This window comes from Capricornis sumatraensis, chromosome X (genome assembly GCF_032405125.1).
Source record: "Capricornis sumatraensis isolate serow.1 chromosome X, serow.2, whole genome shotgun sequence".
Classification (NCBI taxonomy): domain Eukaryota; kingdom Metazoa; phylum Chordata; class Mammalia; order Artiodactyla; family Bovidae; genus Capricornis; species Capricornis sumatraensis.
The window spans coordinates 103,825,164-103,851,542 of NC_091092.1; the positions used below are offsets into that span (position 1 = coordinate 103,825,164).

The 26,379-nt window shown below is 50.5% G+C and overlaps 1 protein-coding gene across 3 annotated transcripts; it reads left to right on the forward strand.

Annotated features, from left to right (window-relative positions):
* Positions 1 to 1,160: 1,160 nt before the first annotated feature.
* Positions 1,161 to 25,016, forward strand: BCOR (BCL6 corepressor). Of its 3 annotated transcripts, none has more exons than XM_068962360.1 (14): positions 1,161 to 1,246; positions 2,567 to 2,645; positions 3,570 to 6,413; positions 7,063 to 7,116; positions 7,607 to 7,793; positions 13,387 to 13,647; positions 13,942 to 14,286; positions 14,868 to 15,193; positions 15,481 to 15,735; positions 20,427 to 20,593; positions 21,703 to 21,848; positions 22,241 to 22,375; positions 22,574 to 22,730; positions 23,930 to 25,016. In XM_068962360.1, the coding sequence occupies exons 1-14, from the start codon at positions 1,161 to 1,163 to the stop codon at positions 24,219 to 24,221; spliced, it is 5,334 nt and encodes a 1,777-aa protein (XP_068818461.1). In that variant the 3' UTR covers positions 24,222 to 25,016. The 3 variants fall into 3 exon arrangements, with proteins under 3 accessions (XP_068818461.1, XP_068818462.1, XP_068818463.1); XM_068962361.1 differs by having other exon boundaries at positions 14,044 to 14,286; XM_068962362.1 differs by lacking the exon at positions 7,063 to 7,116 and having other exon boundaries at positions 14,044 to 14,286.
* Positions 25,017 to 26,379: the final 1,363 nt, after the last annotated feature.

Below are 26,379 nucleotides of genomic sequence, written 5' to 3' on the forward strand. Positions count from 1 at the left end.
GGGTCCCGGTGTACAGAGGCTGTGGCTGGGGGGTGCCTGGACAAGGCAGCGTGCGAGCTGGGGGAATTGCCGAGGGCCATCGGTCCCAGGCATTAAAGGCTCCCCTACTTATTAACCCAGCATTTAACAGCAGGATATGGGCTGAAGCGCAGTCAAAAGAAACGGCTCAACCTCCAAAGAGCAATTAAAATCCTGCACGAGGATAAATCACGCGCCGTGATAATCCTGTTAATAAAATGCAGCTTGTCCTGACCCTTCACTCATGCAGCAAACTAGAATGTGATGTGGGTGGGGGTGGTGAGCAGAGAAGGTAAGGAGGGGGGAAGGTGCCGCCTCCCCCTCCCTCCTTCCCAGTGGATGGGAAATGGGTGGCTTTTGCCCGCTCCCCCAGTGCTAGCGGCTCGAAGCCGGAGCCCAACAGCCCGGGCTGCTAAGACTTCTGCGCTCGCTAATGATTTTTGTCCCCAGCGAGCAGGCGTCATTGAATTACTCAGCCACCTCCCTTTGCAGTTCCCAGGCCAAACCACCCAGGCAAAACCACCCGGGTTTGGGGCTTAATCTAATCTAGGGCTTGGGTGGGGTGGCTTGCCAGCCCACTGACACTTTAACCCTCCACCTGTAAGTCGTGCACAGCACAGCCCTGGAAATGAGTCGTAGTTTGGGCTGCCGCACTGGACTGCTGTGCCTTTTATTCCGCTCCTACCACCTCCAACCCCCTCTCCGCCATCCTTTCAGCCCCAAGAAGAATCAGTGTGGGGCTCCGCGGGATCCCCCACCAGCTGCTTTCTATGCAAGTGTGTTCTCCAAAGGCTGGGAAAGGGGAAGGGAGAATGGCAGGTGTAGGGTGCCGTATGCAGTACCTTGACTGATGGGGCCCCAAGGTGCTGGGCCCTCCACATCCCCGGCGCCTCCTGCCAGGGAAGTTACATCCCCTTCCTCGAACCCCTGGGTCAGGCATACTTCACTCCCAGCTGTCTGTAGAACATCCAAGCAGGCTCTACCTTCCCGAGTGTGCATTCCACACTCCGTATGAATTTGCCTAGAAAGGGGGTTTCTCTCATTCCCTGTTTGGCTCTTTTTTATTCAACCTCCTGGGATTTTTGTTGTTGTTGTTAAACAGACTAGACGCTTGAAGAAAAGCTGCCATCCAAGAAGACGACATGCTTTCAGCAACCCCCCTGTATGGGAACGTTCACAGCTGGATGAACAGCGAGAGGGTCCGCATGTGTGGGATCAGTGACGACAGGTGAATGCGTGGGTCTGGCTGAGGCCTGGGGAGCATGTGGGTCCTTCCCTGGGGCTCCTGAGCAGAGCCTCCCTTAACCTCCTCACAGCCAGAGTGGGCCCAAAGGGGGGTGGTGGGGAGAGATCTCCTGCCTAGCTGGCAGCCCTTGATTTACAGTTTTAACAGGCAACCCGGCTCAGCGAAGCATTGCCGCCCTTTAAGAGATTAGCCCCTAAAGCGGCCTTTCAGTGCTCTTTCGTCCTTAATTTATTATTTCATATTTATGAAGGAGAATTAATCCCAGTCTATATGCTGCTTTAACTCTAAATGTCAGGAGTGTGGGCCCAGGTGGATCGGCATTCGATGTGCTTTTAAAACAAATAGTTTGCTCAGTAATAAATGGGGCAAAAGCCACCCTTCACTTTATGGAAGCCCAGGGTTTCTCCGGATCCTCTGCCGCCTATTTGGCGAGGCCACCGGCTCCTGGTTTCAGTCACCCAACAGCTCTGTTATGCTTCCTAATCAGTAATTTGGGAGTGTGGGGTAGAGGCAGCTAAGCAGTAGATAATTGAAGCTGCTCTTTGGGGTAATGATGAAACTTTGCTCTGCCATTTGTCAGCGATTTTATCCTGGGGATTTGGAAGTTGGCACCAAGCACTTTCTTTATCAATGCTCTCTGATAACAAGTCTCAGGGCAGCCGCAGCAGCCTGGCACAGATGTGTGGCTTCTTCCTCTGAAGTGGCTAACATTTGTATATTTGTGTGTATCCCCCATCATTTTGATAAAGGCCGTCATATATGGCTTTATTATCACCATGGAAACCAGTTTCTTAGGACATGGTGCCTAACTTTGTTTGGGGAAAAGTTTTGAGAACCTGTCTTCCTGGGTAACACAGAAATGGTTGACATGGCTGGTCCATAGACTTTAGTCTCCAGGTCTGCCCCTTTGGCTTTGGCCGTTGTACCCACACGCCTGTCCTCAGGTAGAGCTTATAAGGGTCTGCTCGGACTGCAGGGCCCAGATAGCCCTGCCCAGCCTGTGTGGAGAAACAATCGTGAAGGAGACATAGTTGTGCAGAATTTCTACCTTACCCAACTCAGGGACGTATTTGTGATTTTGCATCCCCGTTCCCTTGCCTTGCTTTGGTTTTTTTCCCAGTCCCATTGAATCACCATTTGGGGATAACTTTCAATATGGGCCATGGGGGAGGATTTTTTTTTGTTTTTTTAAGGGCAGTTGGGAAAATAGAGTTTTTAGAAACTGGCCTGTTCCGGGGTAATCTATGAAAGATACATTAAATGAGGAATGCTTTCACGAAGTTGGTATGTCCTTTTAAATAGGAAAATTCCCGTAAATGATGGTGACGCTTCAAAGGCCAGACTGGAACTAAGGGAAGAAAATCCCTTGAACCACAACGTGGTAAGAGATTAATGGCTTCTGTTGATGTGCTATCTGAGTATCAGTGATCTGTAATCAATCGTGCATTCATTTGCATACCATTAAAGGGCCTTTGGGGGGCTGCTGGAGAAAGCCTAGGCAGTGGGACAAGGCTTCACCCAGTTTCTTCCTGGCTTGCTTGCTTGGCTGCGCTTGCCATTTATGCCCTCGTACCCTGGTGACTGGTGGGGTCCATACCACCTTTTCCTTGATAAGCTATGTGCCCCACCGGCGCTCCCAGCTGGATAAATTTCTAGCCTCCAAGTAGACCCTGAGGATTTACCTTCCCAGTAAAATATGAAATAGAGCCATCTTCAGAAACCAGGGAGAAGAAGTCGAAAGACACAACTGCAGTTTGACCCATGGCCTCTTTATTGATTTCGAAATGAGACAGCTCAAGTCTTCTGTTCCTTGCTGTCCCCCTGAAAGATTGGGTTTTTTTTGTTATGTTAAATAATGCCTCCCCACATCTGGGAAAGCCCCAGTAAACATCACCCCACCCCATCCTGACCGGACCCAGGGAGGGTAAGTCTGAAATCTGTACCCCACAAGGTCGGTGCTGAGAGCAGTGGAGTTGGTACCACCTCAGTTGCAGCGAAGAATTTTTGCTGAGAAGGTGGATTTTCCAGAGTTAATAGATGACTGAATTAATGCAGGGGCCTCAAGTGTAAAGGGATCATTTTACGTGCTTCCAGGATACTAGTCGGACAAAGGTGAGAAGGCAGGCAGAGGAGGATGCTGGATAAGGGGGGAGGGGGGCACAGACCTTGTGAAGCCTTGCTTTTTTAACCCTTTCTGCTCAGATCTTGAGGCTGATATCCTACTGAGCTAGTCTGTGGTTTCTTTTGGGGATGGGCTGCTTTGGAGGCACATTCTCGGTAACACCCGTGTTCTTCTTGTGTGAAGGTGGACGCAACCACGGCCCATCGGATTGATGGCCTGGCAGCGCTGAGCATGGACCGCACTGGCCTGATCCGGGAAGGACTGCGTGTCCCCGGAAACATCGTCTATTCTAGCTTGTGTGGACTGGGCTCAGAGAAAGGGCGGGAGGCTGCCACAACCACTCTAGGCGGTCTGGGGTTTTCTTCCGAAAGAAACCCAGAGATGCAATTCAAACCGAATACACCCGAGACGGTGGAGGCCTCCGCTGTCTCTGGAAAGCCCCCGAATGGCTTCAGTGCTATATACAAAACACCACCAGGAATACAAAAAAGTGCTGTCCCCACGGCAGAAACTCTGGGCTTAGACAGGCCTGCCAGTGACAAACAGAGCCCGCTCAACATCAATGGTGCTAGTTACCTGCGGCTGCCCTGGGTCAATCCCTACATGGAGGGGGCCACGCCAGCCATCTACCCTTTCCTTGACTCGCCAAATAAGTATTCCCTGAACATGTACAAGGCCTTGCTACCTCAGCAGTCGTATGGCCTGGCCCAGCCGCTATATTCGCCAGTCTGCACCAATGGGGAGCGATTTCTCTACCTGCCGCCACCTCACTACGTCAGTCCCCACATCCCATCGTCCCTGGCTTCCCCCATGAGGCTCTCGACGCCTTCCGCCTCTCCAGCCATCCCGCCTCTGGTCCACTGCACAGACAAAAGCCTGCCCTGGAAGATGGGTGTCAGTCCTGGGAACCCGGTCGATTCTCACTCATACCCCCACATCCAGAACAGTAAACAGCCTAGGGTGCCCTCCGCCAAGGCGGTCACCAGCGGCCTGCCAGGGGACACAGCTCTCCTGTTGCCCCCCTCGCCTCGGCCTTCACCCCGAGTCCACCTTCCCTCCCAGCCTACTGCAGACACCTATTCTGAATTCCACAAGCACTATGCCCGGATCTCCACCTCACCCTCTGTCACCCTGTCAAAGCCATACATGACGGTCAGCAGCGAGTTTCCCGCGGCCAGACTCTGCAGCAGCAAGTATCCAAAGGCTCCAGAGGGAGCCGAAAGCGCCCAGCCAGTTCCTGGGCACACTCGGAAAACAGCGGGTCAGGAGAGAAAGGATGGCAGCTCACCTCCTCTGTTGGAAAAGCAGACGGTTACCAAAGACGTCACCGATAAGCCACTAGACTTGTCTTCTAAAGTGGTGGATGTAGACACTTCCAAAGCTGACCACGTGAAGAAGATGGCACCCACGGTCCTGGTTCACAGCAGAGCTGGAAGTGGCCTAGTGCTCTCAGGAAGTGAGATTCCGAAAGAAACACTATCTCCTCCAGGAAACGGCTGTGCTATCTATAGATCTGAGATCATTAGCACGGCTCCCTCGTCCTGGGTGGTGCCTGGGCCAAGTCCTAACGAAGAGAACAATGGCAAAGGCCTGCCGCTGAAGAACAAGGCCTTGGACTGGGCCCTCCCGCAGCAGCGCAGTTCTTCGTGTCCTCGCATGGGCGCCACCGACACCGTGGTCACTAATGTGTCCAGCTCAGTGTCCAGCGCTGGCCGCCCGGCCTCTGCATCTCCAGCCCCAAACGCCACTGCCGATGGCAGCAAGACTGGCAGGGGCTCCGTGGACACCACACCGTCTGTCATCCAGCACGTGGGCCAGCCCCCGACCACGCCTGCCAAGCACAGCGGCAGCACCGGCAGCAAGGGCGCCAAAGCCAGCAACCCAGAGCCAAGCTTCAAAGCAAATGAGAACGGCCTCCCACCAAGCTCGATATTTCTCTCTCCAAATGAGGCGTTCAGGTCCCCGCCAATTCCCTACCCCAGGAGTTACCTCCCTTACCCAGCACCCGAAGGCATTGCCATAAGTCCCCTCTCCTTGCATGGCAAAGGCCCTGTCTACCCTCACCCGGTGTTGCTGCCCAGCGGCAGTCTCTTTCCTGGGCACCTCGCCCCAAAGCCTGGACTGCCCTACGGGCTGCCCACGGGCCGGCCGGAGTTCGTGACCTACCAGGACGCGCTGGGGTTGGGCATGGTGCATCCCATGTTGATACCTCACACACCCATCGAGATCACTAAAGAGGAGAAACCGGAGAGGAGGTCCCGGTCCCATGAGAGGGCCCGCTACGAGGACCCGAGCCTCCGAAACCGGTTTTCCGAGATACTCGAAGCTAGTGGCACCAAGTTACATCCAGAAGTCCCCACAGACAAGAACCTCAAGCCCAGCCCTAGCTGGAATCAAGGGAAGACCGTCGTCAAGAGTGACAAGCTTGTCTATGTAGACCTCCTCCGGGAAGAGCCTGACGCGAAAACTGAAGCCAACACGTCCAAACCCGGCTTCACAGCTGAGAGTGTTGGCCAGAGCGCTGAGCCCAGCAAACCCCCAGCTGAGCCGGCCCTGCAGCCTCACCGGGATTTCGTCACCCTCAGAGACGAGCTGGGACGCATCAATGACTTCCACGACACCTATGCTTTCAAACAGGCCCCGGGCCAGTCAGTTTTCAACTTAAGCAAGGAGAATGTTCCAGCGGGAACCAACAAGGAGAACCTGGCAATGCCGGTCTCCACTCCGTTCCTGGAGCCGACCCCGGGGAGCGATGGTCCCGCGGTCACTTTTGGGAAAACCCAAGAGGAACCCAAACCATTTTGCGTGGGCGGTGCCCCACCGAGTGTGGATGCCACCCCCACTTATACCAAAGATGGAGCCGATGAGGCAGAATCAACTGATGGCAAAGTTCTGAAACCAAAGCCATCTAAGCTGGCAAAGAGAATCGCCAACTCTGCTGGTTACGTGGGTGACCGGTTCAAGTGCGTCACAACCGAACTGTACGCTGATTCCAGTCAGCTCAGCCGGGAGCAGCGGGCATTGCAGGTGAGCCCCCCACCCAAATTGCAGGAGCCTGACCAGTTGTCAGTTTTTTTTTGTTTTGTTTATTTTTTTTAATGTTCGAAGAGGAAGGGGGCGGGGGTACTAGAGAGCAGGACACCGGGCAGATTTGATTAATGAAGTTTATGATAATATAATTTTTTGAAATGTATCCAGTAAGGGAACATAAGTGGATTCTTGTGGATTTTAAGCAAACTCCACTTGAATGCTGATAACGGAAGTTTTAAAAGATGTCTAAAATACTGCATGACATTGACGTATCAATTGCTTTGATTTCTCTGCTGTTACTTTACTGTACGTTAACAAATAAACCTAACAGCACTGCTTAGAATGCCTTACGTGATACTTGGTGGAGGTATGTAGCCGCCGCATGTCTGTGAGATTTGTGCAGTTTTTCTTTCACCAAAAAAAAAACAACAACAACAAAAACCTCGATTAAAGGGAAAGAGTATGTATTTAACTTGCTAGTGAATGATAGATGTTGTCTAGGAATTTCCTTAAGATATTTTACTTTTAATTAAAAGCTAAATAAAGCCAAATTGTTTTGCAATGTTAAGAAAAAAATTGGTTTATGCTTATAAAAATGGATGAAGTTATCTAAATGATCCATTGAGTGCCCATTTTAATTACATAGATGGAAGGATTACAAGAGGACAGTATTTTATGTCTACCCGCTGCTTACTGTGAGGTCAGTTCTTCAAATTTTTATTACTAGAATCTTACATAAACTTTTTGAGTTAAATTTCATTTCCAAATATACAAAGGGAAGTTTGTGGGCCATGGTCGTCTTTATTCATTGTGCATTTGTTTTCTTTTCTGTTGTGTTTTTTGTTTTGCTTTCTTTGCGTTGTGTTTCTGTTTTGTTTTATTTACCTTCGAAAGAGAATGTCTGTCTCTATGCCACAGTGTATGTATGGCTATACATACACACCACATATATCTCTACACACATATGGCTTTATGAATAAAGAGTGTGTCACTGCTTAACATATAGACACTCTCATATTTGTATCATTAACTTTTAAAGTATCTCAGTTGTATCATAAAGTGTGGTTGGTTTTGGGCAAACTTTTCTTGGAAAATACTTTCCTTTAAGGTAAGACCAATGAAGTAGCTTTGATGGTAAGGTGTTTGTGTTTTTTTTTTTTTTTTTTTTTTCATCTCCATTCTCTTCCTAGCGTGCAATGATGCGCTTCTCAGAGTTGGAGATGAAAGAGCGAGAAGGTGGCCACCCCCCAACCAAGGACTCCGAGGTGTGCAAATTCAGCCCCACTGACTGGGAAAGGTTGAAAGGAAGTCAGGACAAAAAGCCAAAGTCGGTCGCCCTGGAGGAGGCCATTGCCGACCAGAACGACACTGAGAGATGTAAGTGAACCCCAGTGGCTTGTGTGTGGTACCATGTTGGTGAGAACAGGGCGATTTGGCTGTTTTATACATGAGGCTCGTATGAGACATTGTTTCCTGGGATGTGTCTCCTTTTCCAGAGAAGCATTGGTCCCATAGTTAATAACAGTGTAATACAATAGAGCAGAGGAATGGCGATGCAAGACCTCAAGCACAGCAAGTATTTTATAGCAGGTAGGGGTACGGGTTTTTAGTAGCAGTGGAATGAATGACACTTGCAGCCAGAGCCAGACCTTCCATAGCAATGGTCTCCTCTAGTAGGAAATGGAGTGTCCTCGTCTTCTCCCTCCAAAAGCAGAAGTTTCGCTAAAATGGGATGAGGGCTGATGAAGGCACCAGCAAGAAGAGCATAGTTATTTTCTGTGGCAGGTTTGTTTGCAGCCATTAGGAGTTGACAGCACACTCCAAGGGCGTGGGATAAACAAGGGGGGGTGTTTATCACACCCCACTAGACAGGGGGTATCTTATGTTATGGAGGCAGAATTGGAGAGAAAGCTAGGGCTTGCCTTGAGTCACTCTGCTGTCCCAACCACTGCTCCTCCACTGGGGTTGACTTTGGGATGTGTTCTCAACTTCCTGAGCTCAGGAGGTATGTTGGCAGCCAGTGGAGGTCTTTGCCTGTTTTCTTCAGTGTGCGTGCTTGGGGTCTGCAGCCCACTCCCGACCCCAGAGACCTCACCAGTGATGGTGAATGAGGGCATGAGGTGAACATAGAGGTCAGGGTGGGTGCAGAATCCTCCTGAGACAGGACGGTTGGGGATGGTGGGCACATTTGGGAGGTCTGGGTCCTTGGACGTTGTAGGTGGGAACAGGGTGATTCAGCTCCCAGCGCTGAGGGAGTTGAGAGGAAGCAATACGATTCTGATGGCTCGACGTCTGGGTGGCAGCTGCTCAGAGAACGGGTCTGTCTAGCCATCCTTGCCAGCCATGGATCTCTGGGCCAGGATTCTGGGTGAGCCACACCAGGACCAGCTGGTTCTGCATGGTCTCGAAGGGTGCTTCTCTAGGGAGAGGGGGACCAGGGTCTGCCTGTTCTGGGGGGATGGTGAGGGAAACTGGAGGAAGGGAGCAGGAAGTTAGCTGGCCTCGAGTCTTCTTGCCCTTTTTTCCAGCAACATGGCCAGACCCAGGGTGGCCACTACCCCTCACATCTCAGTAGCTTTACTTCAGCCTTCTTCCCAGAGAAGTTAATGTGTCCTTCCCCATCTTGCCTGCTGAGCCTCAAGACAAGGCTGGTGGGGAGCAGGGCTTGAGCCCCAGTTGATTTGGAAAGCCGCCTCACCAACCCCCCACCCCCCACTACCACTTCCGAGCTCAGGGCGTGGGTCTCTTCCTGGAGCACCCAGGACATGATCCAGTGAGTCATTGAATCACTGCCACCATGGGAGGGCAGGAGGAGGGTTGGGGAAGGTGAGGAGCTCCGTTTGCCTTCTGGAGACTTGTGGTTTGTAGTCGGTTGAGAAGGTTCACCTAATTAAAGGAGCCATTGTCCTTACTGCCGTCTCCGAATCCACAGCACAGCATGTGTTCAGTCCATTCAACTGGAAATTAATGGGCCTTCCTGTCCTTGAACCATCATATCTTGAGCCCATGCTGGCTCAGAGGGTCCTTCTAATGGGTGTCAGTGTGGTTGAGAGCCGCAGAGTGAGCATGTGGGAGCTGGGGTGGGCTGGGGTCATGAGAGGTCCAGACGTCTCTGTCTGCCTTCCCCCTCCTGAGGTAGCCTCCCCCACGAGTGACCAAGTGCTTCTAAGATGGTGGGGCTTGCAAGTGGCTTGTTCCGAAAAAAAGTGGATTAACTTGAAAATACAGTGGCCAGGATTTTCATTTATTATGATCACTGTTCTTTATGATTGCAGGGGTGGCTGAGTTCAATTTTATTTTGGAAGTTCACCAAATGAGTTTGGAGGTTCCTCAAACTGGGAAGTTCATTATTACTAGGAACCCTCAGTGACATTTGAAAATGGGGTGGGACAAGGAGGCCTTAGCCCCTTTGTTCTCAAACTTGAAATGACTGTCTCCTTTGCCAACTACTTGGCCGGGACAGACCTAAGACCTGCTCGGTTGCAGTGCTGGGCCAGAAACTGGAGGAAACCTCAGTCAAGGGGCTTCATGTAACTTCTTAGCCCAGGGAACTTCCTTCCATATGAGCATCTGCATATTTGTAAACTACTTTAATTTGAAACAGAGATTCCCTAGGCTCCCTCTGTAGAGGGTATAAGTTTTAACAAGGTTAGCCTTTACTGGTGGTGCTATACTTAAGCTGTAGAGAAGGGGATTTCAATTGTGGGGAGCCCTCCAACATCTCAGAACCCTCCCACCTTGTTTAGGCCTCACTGGGCATGGCTCAACAATGGTGAGGGTGCTTTGTTGCCATGGTGACTTGTAAATGTTGCTATGGTGATCCTTCTCTGAGGTGATGCTATGGCACAACCATGATAAATTATGGGATATATGTGTTGTGAGTCATATGACCACACTGCAGGGAGCAAGTGTTAAACCTCAAACAACACAGCCATGTTCACACCTGCTTAGACTAGGTGGCCAAGGGCCCATGGCTTCCCGCTTTTAGGAAGACCAAAAGTAGCAGTGATGGCAAAACCTGATGGTTGGGATCCCCATGTATCTATCTCTCCATCTCCTTTACCCTCAAGGGTAGTCCACTGGGTCCTGTGTAGTCCTGTGGTTAGAACAGTGATTGAGAGGCTCCAGGTGACAGAAGAGTCTCTCCCCCATAGGTGGTGGCCATGGGTATCTTGGCCAGTCAGGGTGGATGTCCTTCAGGGTTCTTCAGGGTTATTATTGGCCTGGGTAAGGTCACACTAGCATAAGGTCTTGCGGGGCCTTAACTGAGAAGAATTGAGATCTTTGCCCTGAAAGACTCGGAAGTTTGGGGGAAGACTGGATGGACCTGTTTGGGAAAAGATCCTCTCACCTAATGGGGAAGAAAACAACTAAGCGATGTGCATGGGGGGATGATTTCAGTGAGCCCTGACTTGAGCAGTGGAAATTTCCTGAGTAATAGTCGAGGATAAGGAGCCATGGATATTATACCATGGGGTCCCTGGGGACAAAGGACCATTGGGAAGGTCAGGTGCAGGAGCGCCCTCCCTAGCCGAGTGTGTGTGACGCACTCCTGGTCCTGGGGGGTGAAGGGGTACCCTCTGCACCCAGGCAGCTTTTACCAGATGGGAAGCCTAGAGGAGCCCCCAGGAGGGGTCTGACTCATTGGGGTGCACTTACTCTTCCAGGAACAGAGGGAAGAGCTTCCACAGTCACTGCCTGCCCACACCTGAGAAACTGTCATCATAGATCCCCCAAGTGGTTTTCTATGGGCAAGAAATACTGGCCTTTTGTAGCCAAAGATACAAAGTAATTTCACTGTTAACCAAGGTAGCTGGCCTTGAGGGTGAAAACTTAGATGGAAAACCTTCTCCCTGAGCAAGATGCCTCCCTAGATAGAGACTGTTACACATACAGGGTTAAAATGTAATAGGTGAAAGTGGAATCAGAAACACTGAGGGTAGACAGCTTCTTCATGTGGTTGGGGACATCTCAGATGGGCAGGGCCCCACACTGACGGCATTCGCTGACATCACCCAGTTACCTCTCCTTCCAAACCACCGAGTTGGAACCATCTTTCCTAGCTAAAGTAGGTGGGGGGGAAACTCACTTTGAATGAACTTTAAAATTGGACATGGGGGTTCGTAAAGTAGCCGTTACACTTCTCCATGGGTCCCCTTCCATGGGGCTTTTAGGAAAGGCTGTTTGAACCAGAGAAGTCCAGTGGTGTAACCAGGAGGGCTCACCTCTTAAGACAGCGTACATTTCAGGCCTGAAATTCAGGCTGCTCTGAAAATCTTGGCATCTGTTGGTTAAAGGAATTTTTCCAGCCTTTCCCTGTGTTTCTGAAGCCCACCCACAGGAGGAGGCTTTAACACTCCCACTGTACAACTGAAGGGGGCCGAGTTGTAAAGAGGCGCTGTTCCTGCCAGAGTGGTTCAGAGGGTCACGGAGCAGCCAGAGAGAGAGTTGCAGCGCACCCTCTTCCCAGACCCTCAGTGATCTGGACTATATCCCCCTTGAGCACAGGCCAGGAGTCTGGGATTTTTCCTGCTGCCATGACAGGAAACCCAAGCAGTTGAGGTGATTCCACCATTCCTTGGCAAAGGTAGACGGGGATCTGTCCCACCTTGGGATGCCCTTGGAGAAAAGATCAATGGGTTCCAGCATTGAGAACATAGGCCAGGCTAGCCAAGGCCAGGGTGAAATTTGTCCCCACAACTGACTGCCATTAAATGCTGGGAATGCCCCCACAGGAGAGGTTGATTAGGGGGCTAGCCAGCTGGGCAGAAATGTGATATATGGGAACATGCAGAGTGTGTCTATGATTTCATTTAGAAAGATGTGCTCAAGGCGCTTAGCTTGGGTGTTAACGGAAATACAAAAGTCATACATCCTCCCCGCCCCCCGCGCCGCCCCCCCCACCCCGTGATGGTCAGGGTCATCTTAGGGGAACACCTTAACATCACAGCAATCATTATGGAATTATTTGTGTGCTAGGAAAAACTACGATCAGCAACGCAATCAAACTGTTCTTTGGCTGGAGCAAAAGTGAGGAGTGATGTGAGGCTGGGGTGATTGGAAGAAAAGCCCCAAGTGGTGCTAGGTTGAGTGGAGGGAGCCGAAGCAAGCAGGGCTGGGGTGTGAGCGGTTTAGCCCCTAGTGAAGGGGGTGGAGTCTTGTCTTGGGAACGTGGAGGAGTGCCCCGCCCCCCCTGTGGGTGGGAGTGAAATGCTTTCCCTGCAATGGTTGTGGAAAGAGGACACAGGGACTTGTAGTGATCTGGTTGAGTTCTTTGAAACTGCCTTTCATCTTTGTACACACAACAGGAAGCCTTGCCTTTGGCTTTGCCAGGCTTCCTCCTCCCTTGGTCTCCCAGCCTCCCACCATTCTTGCCCTGCCCTCTTCACCCTTGCCCCTGCTGACCGGAGTGAACATTGGTTTTGTCCCTGTGCCTGTGGCATTTGGGGGACATTTGGTCTCTTTATTACATCATCCTTTTATGACCTCAGCAGCTGTTTCTATAGCGACTGGTAGCTCCGCCCTGGCTTAAGCTTGCTGCGGGCTCACCCACCCGCAGTTGGTAAAGGTCTAGGAGGGGACCTGAGTGCCATCAAAGTTGACTAACTGGGAGGTGGCAGGCAGGCAGTTCTCTCCTGTGCTTAGAAGAGTGAACTGATGCCTCATCTTGACTTTCTCCGACCTCAACTATGGACATGGAGAAGAGCAGTAGTGAGTGTCCCACACCCCTCATTTTCTGGGCAGAGTATCTTCAGCTGTCCTTCCTTTGGGACATGGTCTTTCCGAGGGTCTTGTGCTTCCAGCACAGGAGAACCCCAGTCTCCAAAGGAGGGTCTGTTGGTAGCAGATTACCTCGGGCGTAGGGAGCCGCGGCGTAGGGATGCGCCGCGTAGGAATCCCATCTGCTCCCCTGCCCGCCCGGTGACCTTTGTTCCTTCCTCCCCTGTTCTCCCCACCCACCCACCCGCAGGCGATTATAGTGCCGGAAGCAAACACGACCCCTTTGAAGCCCCAGAGGACAAAGATGTTTCCCCGGAGAAATACTTCCTGGACCGGCAGCCGGTGAGCGACCCCTCCGCCGACCAGGCCACCCCAGACATGCCGCACAGCCCCACCCTCCGGGTGGACAGAAAGCACAAGGTCTCAGGGGATAGCAGCCACACTGAGACCACTGTGGAAGAGCTCCCTGAGGACCCGCTGCTGAAAGCCAAGCGAAGACGGGTCTCCAAAGGTGAGCTTGGCCTGGCTTCCACAGGGCACTCAGGGGAAGTCCGGGGGTGGAGCAGTGGAAGGTTCCAATCCCACCTTGGAGCCCTGGGGCAAGCCACTCACACCTCCCCCGTCCCAAGCCAGGTACAGGAACCCAAAGATGACCAAAGGCAAATAGGCTACCCCCTCCCGAGACTTGGTTCCACAGTGACCACACCCCTCCCCTCCCCTCCCCCACCCCGTCAGTGATGTATAAGACAGTTTGTTCCCCGCCCCAGGGGGCTTTTTGATTAATTTGTAGTTATTTCTCCATTAGATGACTGGCCTGAGAGGGAAATGACAAACAGTTCCTCTAACCACTTAGAAGAGCCACATTATAGTGAGCTGACCAACCTGAAGGTGTGCATTGAATTAACAGGGCTCCATCCCAAAAAGCAACGCCACTTGCTGCACCTTAGAGAACGGTGGGAGCAGCAGGTGTCGGCAGCAGAGAGCAAACCTGGGCGGCAGGGCAGGAAGGAAGTGACCCAGGCAGCTCAGCCTGAGGTTGCCGCCCAGGGCAATAACGTCTCCGAAGAGAAACCTGGCAGGAAAAGGGCAGAAGCCAAAGGCAACAGAACCTGGTCGGAAGAGTCCCTCAAATCCAGTGACAGTGAACAAGGTATGCACGGGGTTTTGGGGGGGGGGATCTTGGAGGATGGGTCACCTGCCCTCTGTGGGAAAGGGCCCTGGAGGGCACCTGAGCTCCATCTAAGTTGACAGAGTAGCATGTGGCAGGTGGGGAGTTACTCCATGAGGTCCTTTCAGCCTCCACGCTTCCTTCTGGAATATACCGTGAGGAGGGAGCTCCATTTCCTGGGCTGCACCTCACCCGGCTCATGGCTGGGCAAGGAAGGGAAGCCCTGGGTGAACCCTCATTCCAGGCTCAGGCAGTCCCCAGTTTCCATGTCCCAAACACCCAAGGCCCCCTATGGGTGGGGGCTGGAGAGCCGGAAGGGCTGGATTCTGCCCCCCTCGTCCGGGCCCTTTGAAACAACTTGCCATTTGGCATTTGAATGTGGGATAATTAAAATATTAATGCTTTGAAAACATAATTGGTATATCTTTAAAAACTGAAGCCGCTCCAGTGATCAGAGGTAACAATGGGCTTTTCTTTCCGCACCGTGTAACGCCTGCTTTTTCTTTCCCCACCCCCTGCCTCCCGCTCGCCCGACCCCCCCCCCCCCCCCCCCCCCGATTTAGGTTTGCCTGTGTTCTCCGGCTCTCCGCCCATGAGGAGCTTTTCATCCACCAATTTAACCGGCAGAAAGCAGAGTCAGCCAAGCTGTACGGCAGGCTCGAGGCTGCCTGCCAAACAGCAGAAAATTAAAGAAAGCCAGAAGACAGATGTGCTGTGCACGGACGAAGAGGAGGATTGCCAGGCTGCCTCCCTGCTGCAGAGATACCCCGACAACAGCGAGAAACCATCCGGGAAGCGACTGTGCAAAACCAAGCATTTGATCCCGCAGGAGCCCAGGCGGAGCTTGCCGCTGCCAGGGGACTACTACGTGGAGAGTGCCGATGGCAAGGTACCTCTTGCCCCCGGCACTCCCCCCTGGGTCGTACCAGCGCATCCTGCCTGCCCGCTTCTCCGCTTCTGGGGACAAAGGTTTCCTTTTCCTGAACACCTTCCCCCAAAATGTCACTGCCCTGTCCTAGGGGGCCTGTCTCCTGGGTGGTGCTAAAGTTCCCCGGTGGGGCTAAAGAAAACCCAACCCCTTCTTCCCCCACCCCCATCCCCACACAAAAGAGGTGGGGGAAAGCGCTATGGCGGAAGGACATCCCACAATGTGTGCGCTGCCCACTTTCTTGGTAGGTGACCGTCCGGAGGTTCCGAAAACGGCCTGACCCCAGTTCTGACTATGATCTGTCACCGGCCAAGCAAGACCAGAAGCCCCTGGACCGTCTGCAGCAACTGCTACCAGTTGCGCACACGTCACAGCTGCCCCCCTCAAGTTCTCCGCCAGAGGCCACCCAGTCCCGCCCGATGCCACCAGAAGCGCGGAGGCTTATTGTCAATAAGAATGCAGGCGAGACGCTCCTGCAGCGGGCTGCCCGGCTGGGCTACGAGGTGAGCATCCTCGTGGGTGCGCTGGATACCGGCCGCTGCTCCGGGGGTGGGGGCCCCATTGGCAGGGGCGGGGGCTGGAACCTCAGAGCCCAACTCTCCTCCACGTGGGGGGCTGGGCTGGGTGTTCCAACGGGATGTTTGCGTTAGCCCCGGCTCACGCTGCAGGCTCTTTGGTGGCTTGTTCAGTTGCGGTGTGAAAAGAAAAGCCTCTCTGATGTTTACTTCGTGTTCAGGCAAGTAGGCTGCTTCAGCATCTTCCAGTCTGGCTCACTTATCTCTGATATAAAATCTGACCTAACCCAGGGCTTGGCGACTAGGGGAATTTTAATGAGCCCTTTTGGATTCTGATTAGCAAGGGGGAGAGAAGTTATTAACTCTGCTTTTGGCTGCTGCACTGTTTGGAGGCAGTGATGCCTCCGCCCCCGCCCCCGCCGCACCCCCGCCCCCACCGTGGGGTAACAGCAGGAAATGTTTGTTCAGAATAGGGGTGGTGATGGGGCAGACCTGAGGGGTCTCTTTGACAGGGTACTGGAGCCCAGGGCTGATGGGAGAGGGGGTTTGATCCTTATCCAAAAGTCCTGGTCCACACCGCTGTATCCCAACCCAAACCCAGCACAGCTGACGACAACCATAACCTCTACTGCCAGGGCAATATAGATAGAAAGATAACTGATATCTTTCTAAGCCTGTGTGATCCGCTGTAACTCCCTTCACCCTTGTAAGGGAGGCATCTTGATGTGGCAGTAGCTACGACTAGCCCACTTCCAGATGAGGAGACTGAGCCTCAGGGGTTAACTGATACTGGCAATCTACAGTCTGGCTCCACAGCCCACCCTCCCCCACCACGCTCCTCACCAAGACTGGCTCACATTGGAATTGCCCTTTTTACAGTTTAGAACCTCTGTGAGATAGATGACTCCTTCTGCCCTGTGCGCCTCCCCCACCGCACTTGTCAGCTGCAATTGTGATGTAATAGCCCACAGGGCAGAGGCATTTTTTCAAGCTGGCATCAGCCCTCTGGGAGTTGAATGGTCATAGTAAAATGTGGCTCAGCAGGCTGAGCGCGTGGAGGTGTGGACTAGCACTGGGGTGGCAGGACCCATGCGGGCCGGGAACCCTGGCTCCCCCACCCCCAGCTCCCACACCCCCAGCCAGCTCTGTGGAACCCCTGTCCCCTTGTCCACAATGCCCTAAGCCCTTTGAGATATGTCCACCTCAGCCCCCCAAGGCATGACTGTTGGTGGGACGTTGGAAGCACCTGTGCTTAGTTCAAGGCTTGAATGTGCTGCTGTTTATATCTACATGTCTTTTGGCGATCTCTCCATTCATTAGCTAGAGAGAACTTTCTGGTGGTGGTTCACACAGTTACTTTAAGATGAAGTCCAAGGAGCACCCAAGTGGTTTTCCCAAGAGCAGAGAACAACAGCACCTAGGTGGACAGAGTGGCTGTTGCACATGGTGCTAAGCTAGGCCCCATGTGCCAAGTATTTGCTGAGTACTAGTTGTGGTTGAGAACATATACTCCTGGTATGGGGGGTAGGGTAGGAAGCCTGCTTGGCATCATTTCCACCAGTCTCCCTTTGGGACCAGAGACTTCAAGAGACCCTTGTTGGTCTTTTAAGAAAGTTTCCATTTTTGTTTGGTGACTCTGAGGTCTGGACCAAGGGGCACTTGATCCATACTTTTTTTTACCCTACCTGGCCTTCGATTGTACAGGAGGCCATGGGAATGTTTGTGGTCAGACTTGGTTTTCTTCAAATGTACATTTCAACATGTAGGTTATACACTGATTATCACCAGTTTTGATACTGATCATTGTGACTTGTAGATGAATGCTTTCAACTTTTTTATCCAACTTTCTGGGATTTCTCTAGGCAGAATTTTAAATGTTGGGATGATGGCCCAGTTGGGAGATTTGACAATTTAAACCTTTTAACATTGAAGGATAGTTTACTTAACCAAATAAGGGTGTGCTTTGAACACACTTGGGGAGGGTTTTCCTGAAGTTTTGTCTTTACCATTCATTGTTGGTGATTTTCTGCTTATACCATGTTGCAGTAAAGGCAATCTGAGCTTTATGTCATAATGATCTGGTTCTGGAGACACACTCTGGCTTCAGATCTGCTTTCAATAGATTACTTGCATGGCCAGAGACCTCAAACCTTTCTTTCTCCAGAAAAAGGCTTCTGCTGCTTAGGCTAAAATCCCAACGTGCAACCCCATGCGTGTGCGCTTAGTGGTAATGGTTAAATTTTCTATGAATTGAATAAATCATGTTTTTAAAAAAGTTAATGAGGCATTTAATTAATTAACAATGTCGGGTTTATGGCCTGTATGGTTACATTTTGCGGTTAATGGCGTTCAGCTTATAGCTATAGCCACTTAACAGAGAGTTGTCCAACAAAAACAGTTCGATTTTGTTTGGAAATGGGTGGGCTGCCCTTCAAACACTCCCATTTCTAGCAGAGAAAATAAACCAAGAGATGTGTTGGGCAGACAGACTTACTTGACCTCATCACCTTTCTCTCTGTTGGTAACAGTGGTTGCCATCCGTTTAGAGACCAGCTCCCTCCCAGCTAGGAGAGTGTGGTTAGCCCACTGACCCCAATAGAGATGGCCTGTGGGATGTTCATCATGGATAGATTGCATCCCTTGGGCCTTTTGAATCTTGCCAGCCAACCAGCTACCAAAGACTTGAATTACAGGTCTAGTACTTCATGTTAATTGAACTTGGGGTTTAATTTCTCTGGGCCTCAATTTCTCTTAAGTGTTCAATGAGGATAGTACTACCTTCCTTTCCTGACATCTCCTGGGTTCCCGTGGGATGGTGGAAGACGTCCTTATCTGGGGCAACAAGAAGCACTGTGTAAATAGCAGCATCAGCACGGTTGCGTTAGGTCAGACTGGGCTGTGGGGCTCCTGCTGCCTTTGCTGATGTCCTCCAGGAACAGAGATTTGACTTACCCGTCAACTTTGACGGTCTTTCATTTCTAGGTCCCCTTGAATTGGCCCTGGTAGCAATGAAGGTTTCCAGGTGAAGGTCATGATTGTCAGAGCAAATAAATCCCCAGTTGGTAGGACCCAGGCAGGCCACCAGGACTTGGGGTAACTGATCTGTACACAACAGTTGGTGGCGTTCAGACCTGATCTGGAGCCACGTGACGGGGCCTCTCCCTGACTGGGCCACGCAGCTCCATTAGCTTGCAGCCGTCCACTTGAGTCTGGCTACTGAGGGCCTGCTAAGGGAGCAGCAGCTTCATGCAGTATCCTGGATACCAGGGCTCAGGATAGGTGGCCCGGGAGCTCAGAGGATTGTGGGCTTTCTGGCAGGTTGGGATGTGAATGAAGAAACACCTTCATGGGCCTTTTCCCTTCCTCCCCTTGTTTTGGAAGGGAGCTGCCACATTGACCTCACTGATGGCCAGGTTTACCAGCATGCCCCATTAGGTTCATGGACTAAGCAAATGGAACTTGCAAGTTCACTCACAAGTGAGTGGCCTCACCTTTGATTGGCATGTCCTCCGAAGGTCCTAAAAGGTTTTATAGAACCCATCTCACATCTACGGGTGGCTAGAATGGACCCTGTTATAGGTTACACAGATGAGTTAGTTAAGAGTTGTCATAAGGAGATCTGCTCTGACCCTGTCCCATCCCCCTTTACCAAGTGGACTGTGCATTGGGCTGCCTGCACACTCTGCCTACCCCTGGCTCTCAGAACCTGGCTCTCTGCTGGGCATGACTTGGAAGAAAACAAGTATAACATGTTTTCTGGTGGCAAATGCTTTCGATGTGTTTGAAAACTTTCTTAATCAAGGTAATAAAACATTGAATAAATTACCGCTCTGCTAACTGGGAGGGGTTCATATTAATACTTTAACACGCCAAAGAAGTAAGATTAATAACAGTGATTCTAACACACACTCTTAACACAGAACACCTTCGGGGAAGGGGGAAGGGTAGACTTGTTTTGTTTGCTTCTTGAAATGTGTAGGTTGTCGGGGGGAATGAGGCATAATAGAGGGTGGGGTTATTTGGAGCATTTTGTGTCATTCCTTGTGGATGGATAGAGAAAGCTTCTGTTTGATGCTATTGAACATACAAATAGCATTTGAGGCCCAGGTTCTGATTTGGGGTCTTCACTGGGGGCGTGAGGATGTGGCTGACCTAGGTGTCTGTCCTTCGTTCTCTAACCTGAGGGATGTTCTTCAGCGGATTTCAGCTCTCTTTAAGCATCAGTCATCAATGCTTAAACATGTGTGCATGTGTTGTCAGCTATTGCCACTGACAGAACAGACCAGTCAAGGGAGAATGGTCTATACTTGGCCTTGTGTCATCTAAGATGTTAGCAGCTGTCGCACCTCTGTATGGGCCATGCCAGCCCCTGGGCTGAGGGGTTTCATGGCTCTCTGAATACATCCTCTCAGCAGCCTTGTGGAAGCTTGGGAGAAGTTCAAGGGCAGCTTGCCCTAGGCCAGGCCACTGGGGCAGCAGAGCTCTAGACAACGCTATCTGCATCTCCAAGCCCTTCCCACAAGCTTTTGCCCCCTCACCAGGACACCCACCACACTTCAGTGAGCTGTTAGATCCAAGGATGTATGCCTTTGAAAGTGGGCACTGCCAAGCTATGGAAAGGCCACCCTTAGAAGGTTCACTGTGGTGGTCTGATGGCATCCCCTACCTTCTTCCCACAGGAAGTGGTCTTGTACTGCCTGGAGAATAAGATTTGTGATGTGAACCATCGAGACAATGCGGGTTACTGTGCCCTGCATGAAGCTTGTGCAAGGGGATGGCTCAATATTGTACGACACCTCCTTGAATATGGCGCTGATGTCAACTGCAGTGCCCAGGATGGGACCAGGTGAGTGGTGGGGAACCCCAGGAGGAAAGATGGAGTGTGAATACCATGTAAGCACACTGATGGAATCAGACATCTTTCTGGCAAATTTACATAGGTCTATGTAAACTTAGTGATGCTCTCATGGACAGAAATCTCTGAAAATGTTGCACCTGCATGGATAATCAGGGGTGTTGCCTTTTAGGGCCCCAGACTCTTTACCAGCATCTGTTCAATCACCATATTTAAAGTACACATGCATTGAAAGTCCCTGGAATACAGACAGGGCCAGGGGCCAGTGGCTTCAGAGGATCTGCAGTGGTCACCCACACCCTGGCCCCCACTCTGTCCTTGACCTTGGCTTATTGGCCAGAGGCCCAGGTCTGAGTCAGCCCAAGCATCTTCTGGATTGTGCCTGGGATGCTACTAGGAGGCGGGGCACTAGGGCTTTCCTGACAGTCATAAAATGAGCAAAACTAAAATGTATTTGGTGGTTCATGGTTTCCAAAAAGCATTCTTTCCAGATGGGACTGTGGGCTGTGTTTCCAATCCCAGTAGACACAGGAAGGACTCTGGACCCTCCTGAGAACTCACCCTGCCTGCCGACTGCTTCTGAGCCAGAGGGTTGATCATTGATCTCCAAGTTGGTTTCAGGAGAGGTTCTACTTTGCCCCTAGTTTCTTTTAGAAATGGCAATCTTTTTTTTTTTTTTTTTAATGGTATAAATAATTGCTTGTCATGTTGGCTTCCATGATACTGGGATATTTTTTTCCCCTCATAAGTTATCTTCTTACAGTCTGTCACTATTTAAGTTCATTGGGAAAGTTTTCATCATGGCCTGAGATCCTCCTCAGGCTAAGTGGATTAAGAGAGATTTGCATTCGAGAATTAGGCCTGAGATAGTTTCTTCATCTGTCCTATAAAAGGTTAAGTGTAGAAATAATAATAGAGTGATTCATCATTTGACAGTGGGCCAGTCACAGTGCCTCAGTTTCCCCATGTGGAATGGCAGTGACTGTACACTCCCCTCCTTGGTGAAACAGCGGCTTGACCACACAGTCCATTTTGCCTTTGTGTCGTTAGAGGCAAACATCATGTCCACAGGTATAATCAATCCCCCACGCCTCTCTTAGGCCTCTCCACGATGCCGTCGAGAATGACCACTTGGAAATTGTCCGCTTGCTCCTTTCCTATGGTGCTGACCCCACCCTGGCTACGTACTCAGGTAGAACCATCATGAAAATGACCCACAGCGAACTTATGGAAAAGTTCTTAACAGGTATGACAGAGATCACAAAATCGTCTGGTTCAGGCATCTAGATGGGCCAGGTTCCCCCCACCCCCACCCCACCTCATTTTACACTTAACTGGGAAAGTTGGCGGAACATTAGTCTGTCAAACAGATACATACTTGAGTGTTGCATGGGACGGCTGGGAAATTCTGAGCTGGCCAGGCCTAGCTTTTGTTTGGCAGGCAGGGGCGGTGAGGCGGACTGTCACTTGGGAAGGCAGGTAGATGCATATGCAGCTTATAGTTCGATACCTGGAGGCGTGTGCAGAGGGACTTGTCTGGAGATAAACCTGCCAGCCCCAGCGTGAGATTCTCCCCACCTCCACCAGCATTTGCCTCCAGCCAGCAGGTGTTAACCTTGTTTCCCTCTGTCTCTCCAGATTATTTAAACGACCTGCAGGGTCGCGATGATGATGACAGCAGCAACAGCAACTGCAACAGCAGCAGCAACTGCAACAGCAGCAGCAACAGCAGCAGCAATGCCTCTTGGGATTTCTATGGCAGCTCTGTGTGTGGTGAGCAGCCTTGTTCGTTTCAGTTGGGTGGGGAAGACGTGCAGGAGTTAAGAGAACTTTTCTCTCTAGTGTGGATGAAGGCTTGGGGAGGGTGCCATGAGCAGGGCTGGCTTGGGAAAGACTTTCTGTTTGGAGAACAGCTAGAATCTTGCTCTGGCTTAACTGATCCCCTCCTCTCTCTCATTTGCCCTCCCTTAGAACCAGATGATGAAAGTGGTTATGACGTTTTAGCAAACCCCCCAGGACCAGAGGACGAGGACGATGATAACGACACCTGCAGCGACGTGTTCGAATTCGAATTCTCAGAAAGCCCCCTCTTGCCGTGTTATAATGTCCAAGTATCCGTCGCTCAAGGGTGAGCATGCCCAGCGTAATGTTGAGAAGCAGCAGATGAGGGTCGGGGGGTGGGGGGTGAGTGAACTCCTCACCAAGTGTCCACCAACTTCACATACTGCAGTAGAACTTTGCCAGGAAAGGGGTGGGGTGGAGTGGGGGATCCCAGCAAACTGCCCTCATCGGAATACACCCCAGAGCCCAAAGGACACAAGAGCCACTGGCTAGAATTGCTCACAATTTCAGTCACCACAGTCTTGGGGAAAGGATCCTCCTTGGGAGTCCCCCACAAAGGACCACTGTAGGGGCTGTCCAAGGCACCCAAGGTCCACTGGACAACACTAATGTAGCCTCTCCTTGTGTGAGATTAGGTAAAGCCGTATGTGGCACCCGGGATCTTCTGTATCCTCAGACTGGGTCAGATCGAGTTTTGCCCCCATTAGTCAGGCCACTGTGGCCCTGCACCCAATCCTCCAGAGTGAACACGTCAGGAGACATTGCTCTGCTGTGTGTTGACCCCTTGCTTAAGGAGTAGCATCCTCCTTGGACTGTGAGCCTGGGAACGTGTCTGTCCGTCTGTCCTCGTGCTGACGGTCTCTTAGGAATAGAGCTCATAAAGCGTGGCAGGGGACAGCAGGGAAAGGTTGTACCCCCTTCCTTTGAGAAAGCCTCACTCCCAGCAACATTGAGTGGCAGGTTGGAGGTATGAGAAAGGAAAGGAAAGACAGGCGACCTTGCCTGTTTCTCATGCTCTCTCCATGAGGGTCGGAAGAGAGGAGAGATCACAGAGGTGTTTGCCATCTGCCTTGGGTTCGCAAACAGACTAGTTTTCCCTTGTGACTAGAACCGGGGGGGATGGGTGGGTGGAGACTCGTTTGGACAGGGTGACCTGAGTTGTAGCTGGAGCTGAGGGACCAAGCCTTTGCCTGGGATGTGTCCATCAGTTCTAGAGGTGCCGGGGCGGCCTGTGACAAGGCTCATTCATGGGTGCTGCTCCCACTTACGTCTAAATTGGCTGATCCGTCCTAGGTAGTTTCTTAATACATGCACATGGGTCCAGAGTTCCCTGCTAGAAGTTAGATCTTAGTGAGAAGTGGAGTGAGCGAAGTAATCAAAGCAGAAGTAACTGGCCCTTGTTACCACTGGGAGACCGGTAGTTCATAGTTGGGAGAGCTTTTAATTTTATGAGAAACTCAAACCACTGTCCTTTCTCTGGTGCAGGCCTCGGAACTGGCTATTGCTTTCAGACGTGCTCAAGAAATTGAAAATGTCCTCCCGCATATTTCGCTGCAATTTCCCAAATGTGGAAATTGTCACCATTGCGGAGGCTGAGTTCTACCGGCAAGTGTCAGCAAGCCTTTTGTTCTCTTGCTCCAAAGACCTAGAAGCCTTCAACCCCGAGAGCAAGGAGCTCTTAGATCTGGTGGAGTTCACAAACGAGCTTCAGACTCTGCTGGGCTCATCCGTGGAGTGGCTCCACCCCAGCGACATGGGTTCAGACGACTGCTGGTGAGCTCGCCAGGGCCCGCCGTGTACAGTGTGTCATAGTGTTTATCCTTGTGCATATGTGTCATAATACGACTATTTCTGTAAAGAAGGGACACTATTACATATGAAAATATCTCTTCTTTATATAAGAGACATGACTCCAGTTGGAAGGACTCAGAAATAAGTTTTTTTCTTTTTAAACTTTTAAGTCAGTTTTTATGCAGTTGTTAAAAATGTTTCTTTACTTTTCAGTGCACACATGCTTTGGGATATGTTTGTTTTTACTCAGAACATTTGTTTCTTTTCTTTTTTAAGGAGAAAAAAAAAAAACAAGGAAAAGGAGCTCCACACTTTGACTTAATTTCATGTAAAGCTCCCACGACAAAGGCCGTAACTGTTGAGAGTGTGGTCAGAACTGTGTGGTTGGTTTGGGGGGTTGTATTCGGGGAAGGCACTTGGCGATATCGTAACTTTATGTTTTGTTTACAGTGTACCTGCTCGGGCCAGGTCAGTGCTATTGGATGTGATCCAGTAGTATGTAATATACATTCAAACCATATCCACACACAACAACTAATTGTATGAAACTTTTATATCCTAATTTAAAAGCTGTGAAATTAGTTTTCACGCATCAAAACCGGATTGTTTATATGTTTAAACATTTTATGCTCTTATTTAAAGAAGACTTTGAGCTATTTTTTTCTGTACCCTGTAAAATATTGAAAACTAACATAATATGTTGAGGTTGCTTGAAATTGTACATAAAACTAAAATTTTCTGAAGTGTGTGTTTATGTATGAAACCTGTGTTTTAACTTTGTAAGTAAATTCTCTGCCTTTGTATTTATATTTTACAAAAATTTTCTTAAAAGGCAATAAACCTGTTGAGGAAAGGAGAAAATTGAAGTACCTTGTGTCCTATGTATTTTCGTAAAACATTACTGTTGGCAATTTTTTTTTAAGTGTTGTTGATGGTCAGTTCCCTATAGATAACTTTAGGCCAGTTTATACTCTCTATGCACTGAAACAGACTAGATTTCAGGGAAGTGAGACTCAGAAGACAATTTGAAGTTCTATCCCGATTGCTCAGTTCATAGGCCTATATTTTGATGGTTCTCAGATCCTTCTCTACCTGATCTCTGATGCCCTAGAAAACTTTTCCGTTGCCTTTGACCTTGATGGACTACAGAAGCTTTGTCATGGCTAACCCTTTATCTTTAGGAGTATTTTTTCAGAAATAGGACTTTTATTATGTCACTTTTCCCTCCAGACCTCATGTTTTTCTGTTACATTTTAGCATCAAGTCCAGACCTGCCTGGCCCCAATAAAGGCTTGTAGTTATGACCACTCTGCTATTCTCCTGCTCTTTCTTCTTACAGCAGTATTCCTGTTGGGTATCAGTTGGCACTCAGTTTCCATCCTGCATCTTTTAATTCCTTTCTTCACTGCAGAGGCTTGAAACCTGAATATTACTAGACTCCCTTGCAGCTAGAATTCTGAATCGTGGTTAGGTTTGGAAGGCATAGTGAGGGAGAGGTGTCTTCCTGCTCTACAAGCTGCTGTTACGGTTAAGGAGACATGTTGAACAGTTAGAGTGACTCAATCAGCCTTTCTAACAGTCGGTCTTTAGCTTTGTGAGTAATGGGATGCAGTAGTGATTGTGGTAATGCCTGGATGACAACCTCAGTAGACTGTTCTTAAATCCAGTGGTTCTGGTGTCATCCTTGACATGTTCCTCCAGCCCTCCCAAAGATTCCTTGTATCAAATCCGTTTGTGATCAGAATGCTGTTAGTGGTTTTCAGTCTTATAGTGAACTCTGAGAACACCTAGGCAGAGAAGATGGAAGGGGCCATGGAGATGATGTACTTGAGTGGGGTCTTAATGTATGGAGAGGAAGGGGTCCTGTAAGCTGTGTGACCTGGCAGGTGGGGAAAGAGCCATTTGTGGGAACAGGGAAATCCAGTACTGTCAGATGTGAGATGAGAGCCCATTGTTCAGTCGCTCCGTCGTGTCCGACTCTTTGCAACCCCATGGACTGCAGCACACCAGGCTTCCCTGTCCCATCACCAACTCCTGGAGCTTACTCAAAGTCATGTCCATGGTGTCGGTGATGCCATCCAACCTTCTCATCCTCTGTTGCCCCCTTCTCCTCCTCCTCCCACCTTCAATCTTTCCCAGCATCA